The sequence below is a fragment of the Cuculus canorus genome, chromosome 8 (assembly GCF_017976375.1).
Source record: "Cuculus canorus isolate bCucCan1 chromosome 8, bCucCan1.pri, whole genome shotgun sequence".
In the NCBI taxonomy this organism is placed as follows: domain Eukaryota; kingdom Metazoa; phylum Chordata; class Aves; order Cuculiformes; family Cuculidae; genus Cuculus; species Cuculus canorus.
Genome location: NC_071408.1, coordinates 1,504,665 through 1,516,667, shown reverse-complemented (window position 1 = coordinate 1,516,667; position 12,003 = coordinate 1,504,665). Strand labels below are relative to the sequence as shown.

The 12,003-nt window shown below is 45.8% G+C and overlaps 1 protein-coding gene, 1 long non-coding RNA gene and 6 other non-coding genes across 9 annotated transcripts; 1 reads left to right on the top strand and 7 right to left on the bottom strand.

Moving 5' to 3' along the window:
* Window positions 1-4,724, top strand: HEBP2 (heme binding protein 2). Its single transcript, XM_009560121.2, has 5 exons — window positions 1-150; window positions 2,206-2,290; window positions 2,662-2,797; window positions 3,032-3,197; window positions 3,742-4,724. The coding sequence occupies exons 2-5, from the start codon at window positions 2,216-2,218 to the stop codon at window positions 3,914-3,916; spliced, it is 552 nt and encodes a 183-aa protein (XP_009558416.1). The 5' UTR covers window positions 1-150; window positions 2,206-2,215; the 3' UTR covers window positions 3,917-4,724.
* Window positions 4,725-4,869: 145 nt separating this feature from the next.
* On the bottom strand, window positions 4,870-11,991 carry LOC128852849 (uncharacterized). Of its 2 annotated transcripts, XR_008450934.1 has the most exons (11): window positions 11,856-11,991; window positions 9,641-10,233; window positions 9,324-9,369; window positions 8,912-8,943; window positions 8,431-8,519; window positions 7,841-7,866; window positions 7,353-7,405; window positions 6,356-6,403; window positions 5,378-5,408; window positions 5,149-5,188; window positions 4,870-4,987 (listed from the first exon to the last, which is right to left on the bottom strand). It is a non-coding gene; the product is annotated as an uncharacterized LOC128852849 (long non-coding RNA). The 2 variants fall into 2 exon arrangements; XR_008450935.1 differs by having other exon boundaries at window positions 4,870-6,126.
* Window positions 5,256-5,331, bottom strand: LOC128852969 (small nucleolar RNA SNORD47). The gene has a single exon (XR_008451139.1). It is a non-coding gene; the product is annotated as a small nucleolar RNA SNORD47 (small nucleolar RNA).
* On the bottom strand, window positions 6,470-6,548 carry LOC128852964 (small nucleolar RNA SNORD79). Its single transcript, XR_008451134.1, has one exon. It is a non-coding gene; the product is annotated as a small nucleolar RNA SNORD79 (small nucleolar RNA).
* On the bottom strand, window positions 8,780-8,870 carry LOC128852972 (small nucleolar RNA snR60/Z15/Z230/Z193/J17). The gene has a single exon (XR_008451142.1). It is a non-coding gene; the product is annotated as a small nucleolar RNA snR60/Z15/Z230/Z193/J17 (small nucleolar RNA).
* Window positions 9,024-9,102, bottom strand: LOC128852971 (small nucleolar RNA snR60/Z15/Z230/Z193/J17). Its single transcript, XR_008451141.1, has one exon. It is a non-coding gene; the product is annotated as a small nucleolar RNA snR60/Z15/Z230/Z193/J17 (small nucleolar RNA).
* LOC128852976 (small nucleolar RNA SNORD75) lies at window positions 9,759-9,819 on the bottom strand. Its single transcript, XR_008451146.1, has one exon. It is a non-coding gene; the product is annotated as a small nucleolar RNA SNORD75 (small nucleolar RNA).
* On the bottom strand, window positions 10,398-10,475 carry LOC128852970 (small nucleolar RNA SNORD74). The gene has a single exon (XR_008451140.1). It is a non-coding gene; the product is annotated as a small nucleolar RNA SNORD74 (small nucleolar RNA).
* Window positions 11,992-12,003: the final 12 nt, after the last annotated feature.

Here is a 12,003-nt window from a genome sequence, read left to right as displayed (position 1 = left end):
ACAGCTCTCCGGCTTTCATAACAGCATCTCCCTCCAGCGGGGCTGAGCTTGAGGAATCCAAAATAAACACCGACACGCAGCAACTTGTGAGCATCTGCAGCCTCAGAAGGACAGACTTCAATACCTAGGAGGCCAAGAACAGCTTAAAATGTAAGTATGTCTACTTTCTCCGCTTTCTTAACATAAATAGTGGCTTGTGAAATGCCATATTCCGGCTACGTTTCCTTACAGCACCAGCGTAACCTGTAAAGACACCCGCTGTGCGTTCCGTGCCTTTGCCCCACGTGTTAACAGCTACAGAAAAAGCCCAAACACCCTATGGTAACATTAATAAGAACAGACGGAAAAGTCAAATTTCATCTGTCCTGTAGACGTAAAAATGAATTAAACTGTAAATATTTGTTTGCCCCCTCCCCCCCCGCCAAAAGCACCGATTTATGTAATTCAAAAATGTTTCAGACATGGAGTAGTGGCCTCCAAATTAAAAAGGACGGAGCTGTAAGAGATCCAAGCAGCAGTTAAGGTGTGCCAGGGAGGAGCTGGCATTGGCAAGACCAGGAAGGAGCCAGCTCGTACAGCAGCACGCGTGGAAACGGGGGAGCGTGGGCTCCTCGCTTTGTGACACACAAAGGGAGCGATGTGTTTTCTATCAAGTTGCAGGAAGGAGAAACAGAAAGTGAAATGACAGCAAAGCAGCTCCATCTTTGCCTTTGAAACCGCAATGGATAAAATAAATCACTGTAGGAATTCTCAGCATCATTACTCACGCTCGCTTCTAACAAAATGATGGGATTCCCGCTTTACTGCTACGCTTTGTTCATTTGTCAAAGCGATTGTTGGAGTGTTCTGGAGTACACCAGGGACCGCGCGGCAGTCCCTGTGACAGTCACCCCAGTAGAGGCTGCTGGAGGTGACACCCCTTCAGGCGGGGACAGGGAGGGGGACAGGGCTTCCTCTTAACCCCAGTGCCAGTCTCCTCCTGCATGGTTCCGAGCTTCCCTCGCTCTCGGGTGACAACGGAAGGAGCTGCTACAAAAAGCTCCAGACACGAGTGCTCTGTGCACTACACATTTTAGGGATTCTAAGTGAAAACAGTCCAGCAGGTTATTTTGGGTGATGTTTTTTTTTGGTAAAAGCTTTTCAACCTCATAGATTGCGAAGAGAAAACCCCGTGTAGTCACCTTGGAACCACAGTACAGAGGGGGGATTAACAGTATCCAGCAGAGACCTACATGTCCTAAGAAAATGGAAACAGCTGAGAGGGTATTCAGGCAGCTGAGGGCAGTTCTGGTTTGTACAAAATAGCCATTTACAAATGTCACCTTAAAGATGACTCACCTTAAAGACTGGAAGTGGGAGATATCCAAATTGCATCAATGCACCTTTGATACTAAAAGCCCATTTAAAAACTAGAAATGACAGCGCAGAGGCTTCTTTATAAACAGCTGAGCATGTGGATGACTGAAAAATACTCAGTTTGCCCTGTTACCCAAGAAACACGCAATTACATTTACACTCTGAGAGGACAATGCACCATAATCTAAGAAATCAAGATAACTGCCTAACTAACTACAGGTTGTCTTTGCAATATGAAGAGCAAAGGACATCGTAATGCAATAGAGAGCTGTTCTTACGATGTAGGTTATGCACTATGAGCTGCCCCTGGGGCTGAAACCCTTAAAAAAAAGCATCGGCTCTTATCAGAGGCCAAATAAAGTTATGGGCACAGACAACACCAGAGTCCCCATCACCACCGATGCCTCTTCATCCAGGAGCAAAGTGGTTGAACTTCTCAATCCCCCTTTACTTACGGACTTCCACAAACCTGCCACTTGCAGAACCGCAGCCTTCTGTCTGGCAGCCAAGAAATGCCTTCCCTCCACGGAGCAGCGAAAGCACCTTCTTAATCAGGGTGCTCCGTTGGTTCCTGGAGGGCTAAAAGGATTTCAGCCCTTGTAGAATCACTGAGGACAAGCAGTGAAGCCCAGGCCTTTCACAATTTCAGGGACACCTGCTTTTTAGAAAGCACATGTTTTGCATGAACTTTTCCCATCACTTTTCAGTGCAGCAAATGAGACTGAAAGGTTGGGAGATCAGAGGCTGAGGAAAAGCGCATTGTCATTAGGCAGAGGAGCCCTACTGCTCTCCTGCCCACCTACACCGCATTGATTGGAGAGAGGCCAATGAACTGTCTCTGCCTTTCAGCTCTGGCAAGATGATCAAGTCCTTCAAGCAAACGTTTCTGTCCCTGGATCTACAGTCCCCTCGGTGGAGCGCAGCTGAGACCACGGTAACTGCTGAGGGCCCAGGGTACAGAGCCCTTTGTAGTCAGGGTGCTGCAGAGCCAAGGCACGCTCCCGATTGTCTGAGGACTGCGGAGGAGCTGGGAAGTAGCACCATTGACACCAAAATGCGCAGGGAAGGGAGAGGAACACCTATGTATAAGGTCTAAGGAGCTCAGCCTAAGCCAGAGTAGAACAGTTTCATGAGAGAGGCATCAAGCTGTTTAACACCAGGGTAATACCTAAAGTCTGCAGCTAAGAGGGTGCCCAGCATTACCCAATTGCAACACCACTGTCACGATGAGTTGGAAAGAGAGGCTACCGATCTGTCATCTGCACTGTTCATCTCATGGTTATTGTAACTTTTACTGCCTTTCAGGCAAAAGATTATGAGCTGCGTCAGTACGAGACTGCCAAGTGGGTCAGCACAGTGATTAGGGGAGAGACCCAGAAGGAGGCGCTGCGCCAAGGCTTCTGGAAACTCTTCCACTACATCCAAGGGAAGAACGAGAAAGGTACAGAGCCCTGGTTGTGAAGATGCACAAATAGGGGGCAAACCTGAATAGCACACGACAGATGAGCCACAGATTCACTTTCCACTCCACTACCCTTGTGGCTCCATTATAGAACATCACAGCCACGGCTGCTTCCCTTTCTGCCCTTGGGATAACCCTGCATAACGCTTTACAGCAGCATTCAGGCACTGTCTCTTCTTGCAGCTTAGAGAAGTCTTTTTGTCTCCTCTCTAGAGATGAAAATCGATATGACTGTGCCAGTGACGTGCCTGATAAAATCTGGCTGCACAGACTTCAAGATCTCCTTCTTTGTGCCATTCGAACACCAGGACTCCCCACCACAGCCCACAGACTCCGATGTGTTCATTGAAGAGCGGAAAGCAGCAGCAATCTTTGTCCGGTAAGCAGCACTGGCACCACTGGCGAGCAAAGGCAGCGACTAAGAGGCTCGACTGTCAGGAATCTGGTGTGCTCCTTCTCACAGATCTTTAACTGGGGATATATCCCGCTGTTCAGCACCTTAATTTCCAAAAGCTCCAGCTGCCACTTCAAGGTTTTTGGAAATGCAGCCCACAGAATCCTCCTCTTTGGCACATCTTGTGCTAGAGAACACCTAAATCGCTCTTCTAACCTCCTTTATATGTAGCCATGAACTCCCATAAAACCTGCATGACTGTTCTTTAGTACAGGAAAAGCATCCAAAGCTACACAGGCCCTCTCTGCAGGGGCAGCAATCTGTCTGCTAATGCTTACAGAACGGCAAGCCCAGCTAGTTTTGCAGTTTACCCAACACCTACAAGAAGTGCTTAAACACCGCATACTTTGCAACTCCCATTTCCTTCCGTGAAAAATCAAAAAATCAGGGGCTTTAATTCTAAAATAACAAAATATTAATAATTCTTTAATAACAAAAACCAGCACCTTCCCTTTTCCACTTCTACCAGGTCCTTCGGTGGATTTGCCTCCCCAGAGAAATACACTGAGGAAGCTGAAGCCTTGGCCAGAATCTTAAGAAACAGAGGCCAACCATTCCATGAAGACTTCTTCTACACTGCAGGCTATGACAGTCCCTTCAAGCTCTTTAACAGGCACAACGAAGTGTGGTATTTTAAAAAGTAATATGGGGAGGGGGGTATTAAGAGATTACTAATCAGCTCCGGATGAAAACAGACCTTATTAATGGCTTTTGCTTTAGCACAGAAGGGATTTAATTTGCACGTGGACAGAGCATCTTGTCTAATTCAGTTTCTCTAGGATAAAATACTACTCTGGCTAAAATGATTTCAGCTCTTTCTAAAAGATGTAATTGAATTAGATTGTACCAGCAGGAGCGGGAGGGAGATATGGCAAGCCTTTTCCTCTTATTGAAAGGCTCTAAGGAACACTAATAACCTGAAGAGCATTCCCACAAAACAGTTTGAATGTTATTTCTCATCAGAAGTGCCTCAGCAATAGCTCAAGTGTTAGAGAATGAGTTCTTCATAGAGCTGACTTTTCCCATACTGGTATCAACCCAAGACTGAAATACAGGAGAAATCAAATGAACTTTTCAGACAAAAATAACTACCATAAATAAGTTTTAAGAAGCAACAATACCTGAGAGCAGGCTCCAGTGCCTCATAAGCAGTAACTACTTTTTAAGAAAATAGTAGTATTGAAATCCCCCACTCGACTTTCTCCTCTTGGAGACTGATGCTGCCTGGCTCCAGACTGATGCCAGAGACCAGACTACACCAAGTCCAGTAGAAAAGGGATAAGTGTCCAATTTGAACACTTATTCTCTGCATCATCTGCGCCTGAACACGTAATACCAGACTTTGTCGTGGCCTGTAATTCTAGGAGCAGCATTTAGCTGACCTACAAAACACTAACTGCTACTTCAGCTATTTACCTTTGTCCCAATCTTGCCATTGGTCAGGTCAAAGGCAGTCTGCCCCCAGCAGTATCTGACACCCAACTAAGACACTTGCAGGACTAGCACTTAAACTAGTTTAGTCCCTGCTCCAAATTTTGAAGCTTTTATGAGGTAGCCTAAAACTCTTTTAAGTCAGAAAGCAGTTCACAATGACAGGTAGAGTTTACACATTTTTATTGGTTCCAATCAGTACCAAACATTTCCATTGCAGTGAAAAAACTTGGATTTTTAGTGCTGGTTCATGCACATATTATCAGTACTCTGCAGTCTTCCACCTATTAAGACAGACATAATTATTAGGCACCAAATGAGCACACGAGAAGTTTGCTGGGAACAAGTCAGACCCTAGATTTTCATCTCTGCTCAGAGAGAGAGTTCAAGCTGAGGTTATCATCATTTGTTCCAGCAGATAAGTTTTGCTACTAGTGACACTCACCTTCTCAGTTCTTCATACAGTAGTAATGTTGCCTCCTCGCCTAAAGCAAGAAAACACAATTAACACAGGCAGTAGTACAGCTGCTAACAGCTCCACAGCAGCTTTGTAACCTCAGAGAAAAGTGGAACGGAAAGTTTAAAATCACAGTAATTCATTTGGCAGAATCAAATTTCATCAGTGGCTACAAATATTCCCAGTTTTTAACAGAATTTCTGCTGTGTGGTCTTACCTCGTGAGGCTGCAGACAGCAGAGTCCTTTCCTGAGAAAGAGAAAAAGCTGTTCCAGAATACCAGCCACCACTTTATGCAAGTTAAGCTATGAAATTCTATTCACTAAGCTGATTTTATTTCAAGCTGGCAACTGACACAAGCTTCAACTTGCACTACCCACCTAGGATATACAGGGCTTACAAACGGAATGGGAAATACAAAATTACTAACACGGGAAGAATGTGGGCAAAAGTACATAACTACTACTTGCTTTGTGATACTCTCCTAACAGGGTTAGATTCAATGTGTTTTGCTACCTAAAATACAAGTCCCATAGAAATCATCTGGAAAACATTCTTAAAAGTAAGAACCAGTCTGCTGGAGAAAAGTTAGGAAAGCCATGATCTAAAACTTGACCTTAAATTCATGTACAGCCAGCATAACCAAGACCAGAAAATTACTGAGTAGTGACAACCACAGCAGACAGGGTGGGCTTTGGGTTTGTTTACTTCTTTGATTTAAGAGTGCAAGGGTCAGCTGACAGACTAACCAGATGCATTAGAATCCAGTTGTAACAGTTATCTGCTGCTGCACAGAACTGTACCACATCAGCTGCACTGGATTGGCTCAGTGGTCTCCACCAATTCAGCTCTGTTATTATTGCCACCGTGTGAAGACATCCAGCAATAAAAATAAACACCAGCTTTCAGAGTCACTGAGGTCGCATCTTCTGTTCACACAAACTCTACATAAGATTTCACAGCGCACCTGCGCAGAAAGGCCTTCCTTTTAAAGTCTAATTCAGAACTACAAAGAACTACATTCTTGCTTCAAGCACATGTTTATTCCCACTGTAGCTGAGACTGGGAGAATCAGAATACATTAAAGGCACATAAATCAGATCTACTCTGGGACTAGTTTTAGGTACCACTATCTAGACACTTAGCACAAACACAGTATTCCAGTAACTAGGAAATCTCACATTCTCTACACTTACCTCAGATATAAGTTAGTCTTGTTTCATACAAACTCCATGAGCTTCACTCTGTAAAAAGTGAAATTTTATTAACACACTCTCCTTGGCAGTGTTGCAAGCTAGTTTGAACGCGTGTACTGTTTCAGTGCAAGAGTCCTCCTCAGCCTCTTTCAGAGAGATTCCCATTGCTCAGAATTAATCATCACCAACAGTACATCTTTGGAGAAGCTTCATGTTGTTACTTTTGTTTCTCTTCAAAGAGGAATGACCTCAGCATTTCAGACCTTACCTCCAATCACATCTTCATTCACATCACCTACCAGCTCTCATATCTAGCCACAGAGACAAGTAATTTACCACATTCCTTAAAACTATTTAAGCTCATCAGCACTACTCCCCACCGCAGCTCACTAAATTTAGCCTGTAAGAGTTAAATAGCAAATAATTGCACTGGTTTTGGTTAGCACAAGCTCTGCAGTGCCAGGTTATCACACATTATCTCTCGCCAACTATAGACTTGAAGTTCTCAGCAGTTATATATTTCAACTGGTCTATACTATTCCTTTTTAATTACAGAAAGCAGTTAACATTCCTTAGTAAAGAAGTCTTACAGCAACTGAGGAACAAGCAGCTGTCCAATTAAGAAGCATCTGTCAGAGTATGCAGCAGTTCTCCCATTTTCAAATCTAGATTGACTTACGGAAGTCAAACGTCAGCCCGGTTCTGGTGCTACTCTAGAGACCCAATAAGAATTCCAGAAACTCCTTTGTCCATTACTGTTACCATCATCGCATATTATCAATTGTCTTTGGTTACAAAGTACAAGATTCATCCCTAGCACGCTGGGTAAGTGAGCCCTGCAGGCTGCTGGTAACCTCTGATCTGCTGTTAGAGGTAAGAAAATCCTCAAAGAAGCTTCTGCTCAATGCTGCAGCTGCACCAATTGGAGACCGGCTTCTAGTAACGTCCCCACTGCCCGTCACACAGCTCTGACCAGTCATATGTTGGTCAAACTCACCTTCGCTGGCACGACTACCGACTGCGCCACTTCACAGCTCCACCGTACCAGCCCTGCAACAAAGCAAAGCATCAGGACAGCACACCAGCAAGCAGACAAGGATGAAACCTGGACTAGTGCCTGAAGTCAGATAGAGCTAATTGCAGACCTCCATGGCTGAAGTCAAGGCAGTCACATCTCATCATACAGGCAGCTCGCACTGTCAGTCACTGGAGAGCTATCGCTTTAGGCTAAGGCTGCTATGGGGAAGAGGGAACACGAACAATGCTATCCAAGCAATTTCATGAGCTTACAGGCAGTGTTAAGCACAAACCAGCCTGTCAAGGCCAGGCCTTACCCAGCAATTTGCTCTTTGTGCATCTTTATCTTCTGACAAATTGCATGCAGCCACCAACACTAGCCTTTTGAGCCCCTCTCCCGGCTTAAGTACTCTGCCTCTAGGCATATTTTTTTAGGCTAATACTTGCAAAGTTAAAACAAGTACTTACATCACAATGAGAAACACTCTGGAAGCCTGCAAAGGAAAATTTCCATTACGTAGGGTTCAGCAAAAAGTTTTAGCATAAGAACAGTTCCATCAAAATACTGTATCAGTGTTTAGTCAAGTTTTCTCCTCATTGGGATCAGAGACCTGATTCAACATCATCTACAGTATGCTGCAACACTGCCACCCCCTTCCAGACGCAGGCCTAAAGCCATCTTCCAGCACTCCACATCCTTCAGAGGAACTCCTCAACTCAAAACTGCAGAGGGGAGCAAAGCTCTGAACTGCAGAACCTGGCAGCATGAATTTCCTGTGAACTTGGTTGGTCTTAGCCAGGAAAAGCATTTCAGCTCCTAAATTCATAGTACTGCCACGTCCCCATTTAGTCCCATCATCCTAGAAATCATTAACATGGCAAAACAATTACTTGTTGGTTTCATTGTGAAGCACAGGGGACCCGAGGGAAGGCTTTGGGTACCAGCATCTTTGCTTCAGATTCTCCACAAACAAAACACTTTTACAGATCCTCTTATCTCCAAAAGCAAAATCCCAAGCTCAAACCGAGCACACATCCAAAAACCAGTTTTAAATTACCTTTAATTAGGAAGATCATGTCTTCAACAGGAGTAACAGGTGAAAGCTTCTCACACTGGAGGAGGCATGGGCGTCCTGCCTGGGACAGCCTGCAAAGCAACAGAACGCTTATAGTAACCAGAGCACTAACAGCAGGTCAATCAAGGTTCTGTTAATGAAACAGCAAATTTATTCTGCTCTGTTTGTGCTTAAATTTCACCAGCACAGCCTATCTTCTATCCTCCCCTTCATCCTACAGGATTTTTAATATTGAGGCCATTTACTGATCTCCTGAGACCAATTTTCAAAACACATTCGTGTTGCACCCCCAGTTTCCCACAGGAATTCTGTCCCACTTCGGCTAAGGCACAGGAGGCTGCATCAGATAGGAGCGAAAGACAGTCACAGCATTTTCACCACGGATTGTCTGCTGAACTATGCTGTCATCATCACAGCCTTTTCTACATCAGGGATATAAATTCACATTTTACATGATACTTACCTTGCACAGCTTACAGCTTCATCTCCCTGTGCCTGCAAAGAAAGAAACAAAAATCAGACTCCCTCAGCCTTCACGGCCAAGCCTACAACTCCTAGCAAGAGGTCACAAGAGCAAGATACATCAGATAGGAGCGAAAGACAAACGTTCTTCACAGGATATTCTGCTGAACTATGCCATCATCACTGTATCTGCTCTGGGATAACAGTACCAAGCCATCACCTCTTGCAACAGCTTTGAAAAATTGAATTTCATCAAATAAAACACAGAAATATTCTAGAGTTCAATACCAGCAAGTATCAACTGTTTCTGCATTCTAGTGGGCATTAATTCCAAACTGCTTCCCTCCCATGTTACACATCCCACCCTTCCTGCCGCAGTGAAGAAACCTCTACACAGGCTACATGCTTCTCACCGGGTCACGTTTCTCCTTCAAGTCTTCCAAGCATACAGCTGAAATCCTGAAAGAAAAAAGCTTATGAACAGTATATTCAGGAGTCAAAACATAAAGCGGAACTCAAAGTTCTTGTGCCTCAGAGAAAAACTCTGGTGGTGTTATGTGCTCATCATCCTCTTGATCAAGAGTAGCAACCTAGTGTCATCATTGCGGCACAGAGGGAAAACTCTGCTCAGGGAATACACTCTGCCTACTGGTGTTATAAGAATAGAAGATACTGTCTGGACTAACACTAAGGACCATTTTATGTTGAATTTTCAAGAAGCACTTCTTACCTTCTGAAGCAGCATCATCAATCCTCCACATTCAGCAGTGGTTCTGGAAGAGAAAATGGTTTGAAACACTGCAGGATGACAAGAAATACCTCTCGCAGTGACACCACACACAGAACAAAGCCTCAGCATGCAGTTTTCAGAAATCACTTCTGTCCACTACTCTGAAACCATCATAGGCTCTCCCTTCCCGTTATCCACCAGTTACAGGCTCTTTATGAAACAAGCATCAGGCATTTTCCTCCAAACAACAAGGTACTGGATAGCGAAAGAGCAGTAACCAAGGAAAAAATGTATTTAGGGTGCTATTGTAGCCTGGTTAGAGGCCAGTATTACTATACCGGCTCAAAACATGAACCTCACATTTCCTTCCCAGTACATGAAAGACATGGCTTTTCCCAGCAGAGTAGTGAGGAGTGCCTGAAGAGACACTGCAATTACTGGATTACAAACACTACTCCTGTAACTTCCCAAAATATTCCAGGCTAGTTTCTCCAAGTGTACCTACACATTATTTCTCAATTTAAACTCCACGTTACACCAGTAATACCTACCTGTTCTGAAGCCGTAAGACGGAGGAGTGTGGTTGATGCATCCTAAATTGAAGAAATGATCCATTAATTTTTGTAATAATCAAGTTTTGTAATAATTAAATTTTTGTAATAAATAAGGTCAGCCCACCGCCAGGAGCTCAGTTTGGCTGCTCAGGCAGGCTGCACAGCGTTTCAGCCATGCCAGGTACAGCACTGTGTACCATTCCATGCCCAGCTCAGATATGTTGGCATTCATCACCCTCTCAGATGTCCCTACCAACATAGTTTTCATCACATGCAGGCACATGGAAGCAAACTACCGTAATATTTTGTTAACACAAGTACTTGGAGGCGGCAATTCTTAACCCTAATACAGAAGCAGAGAATAGTTTGGGTTAGAAGAGACCTTAAAACTCATCCAGTTCCACCCCCCTGCCATGGGCAGGGACACCTCCCACTGGCTCAGGCTGCCCAAAGCCCATCCAACCTAATCTGGAACATCTCCAGGGATGGGGCAGCCACACCTTCCCTGGGCAACCTTGGCCAGCACCTTGCCACCCTCGTGAATGTTTCTTCCTAACACGTAGTCTACATCTTCCCCCTTCCAATTTAAATTCATTCTCCCTCATTGTATCCCTGCACTCCCTGATCAAGAGCCTCTCCCCAGCTTTCCTGGAGCCCCTTTCACTACTGGGAGCTGCTCTATGGTCCCCTCAGAGCCTTTTCTTCTCCAGGCTGAACAACTCCAACTCTCTCAGCCTGTCCTCATAGCAGGGGTGCTCCAGCCCTCAGATTATCCTTGTTTCAGGGATCCCAGAGCTCACACAGCAACTAGCTCCCAAAATTGTGAGAAACACCCGTTCACTGATAAAACAAAGGACCAAATCTTCGAAGCAAAGGCACTTAAGTTCATTAAAATACACGAGTCAGCTGAGTCGGGTGTGTCCCTGAAGAGGAGCACACCAGGTTTACGGAAATCGGGGTATTTATCTCCTACTGTCAATCACCTGAGTTCCCGTCAGCCTTTCTCACTGTCTTGAGACTCGGGGTTCACACCCTTCTGCGATCGGTTACCCAATCGACGGCTTAGTTCGCATTCCTTTCTTTTTAAAAAAATATTCTTTCAGATTATCTACTCTATGTCGACAGGTGGAGTAGTCCTGCGCGTCATTACCTGGTACAAAATGGCTAAATCTTGGCAAGTAGTTAAAACGTATAAAACGTATAAAATGGGTGAAACAAAACTAACTAGTTTAACCTAAAAACCTACCGTAGGCATAAAAAAAAAATCAGAAACCTAACCCTACTCTCTGCACCTCCCACACAGCGTGTTCCAGGTGCGCTTCCACACGAGCCCCCCCGGACCCGTGACCCGCCGAACCCGAGCCCAGACCTTCCCGCAGCATGTGGGGCGACGGCCCTTGAGGCTCCACGGGATTCCCTTTCCGAAAGGAACGAGGATCCCCGCTCGGCTCAGGCCCCTCGGGGCGCCCCAGCGGCCTAGGCCGCAGAGCGGGCCCCGGGGAGGCCCATCCGCCTCCCCCCGCCCCGCGGCGAGGCCAATCCACCCCCATCCGCCCCTGCTAGCACCCATCGGGACCCAACCTGCACCCGGAGCGCTTCAACGCTGCCCCCCTGAGCGACTCGAGCCCCACACAAGCGGGGAAAGCCCCGCAGCCACTCACCGACAAGGCCGCGCCGAGCGCCCCCACTCCATCTCCCCCGCGGGGCGGAAAGGCCGAAGTTGGGCCCGCGCGCAGCTTATATAGAGCGGGCGCGGTCACGTGACAGCGGCGCGGAGGAGGCGGTGCGCGATCACGTGTCGCGGGTCGC

Bases quoted from the DNA above. Each gene is read 5' to 3' on its own strand.
- HEBP2 (XM_009560121.2), top strand. From the start codon at position 2,216: ATGATCAAGTCCTTCAAGCAAACGTTTCTGTCCCTGGATCTACAGTCC. The intron at 2,798-3,031 runs GTACAGAGCCCT...TCTCCTCTCTAG, and splicing joins CCAAGGGAAGAACGAGAAAG to AGATGAAAATCGATATGACT. The intron at 3,198-3,741 runs GTAAGCAGCACT...CACTTCTACCAG, and splicing joins GCAGCAGCAATCTTTGTCCG to GTCCTTCGGTGGATTTGCCT.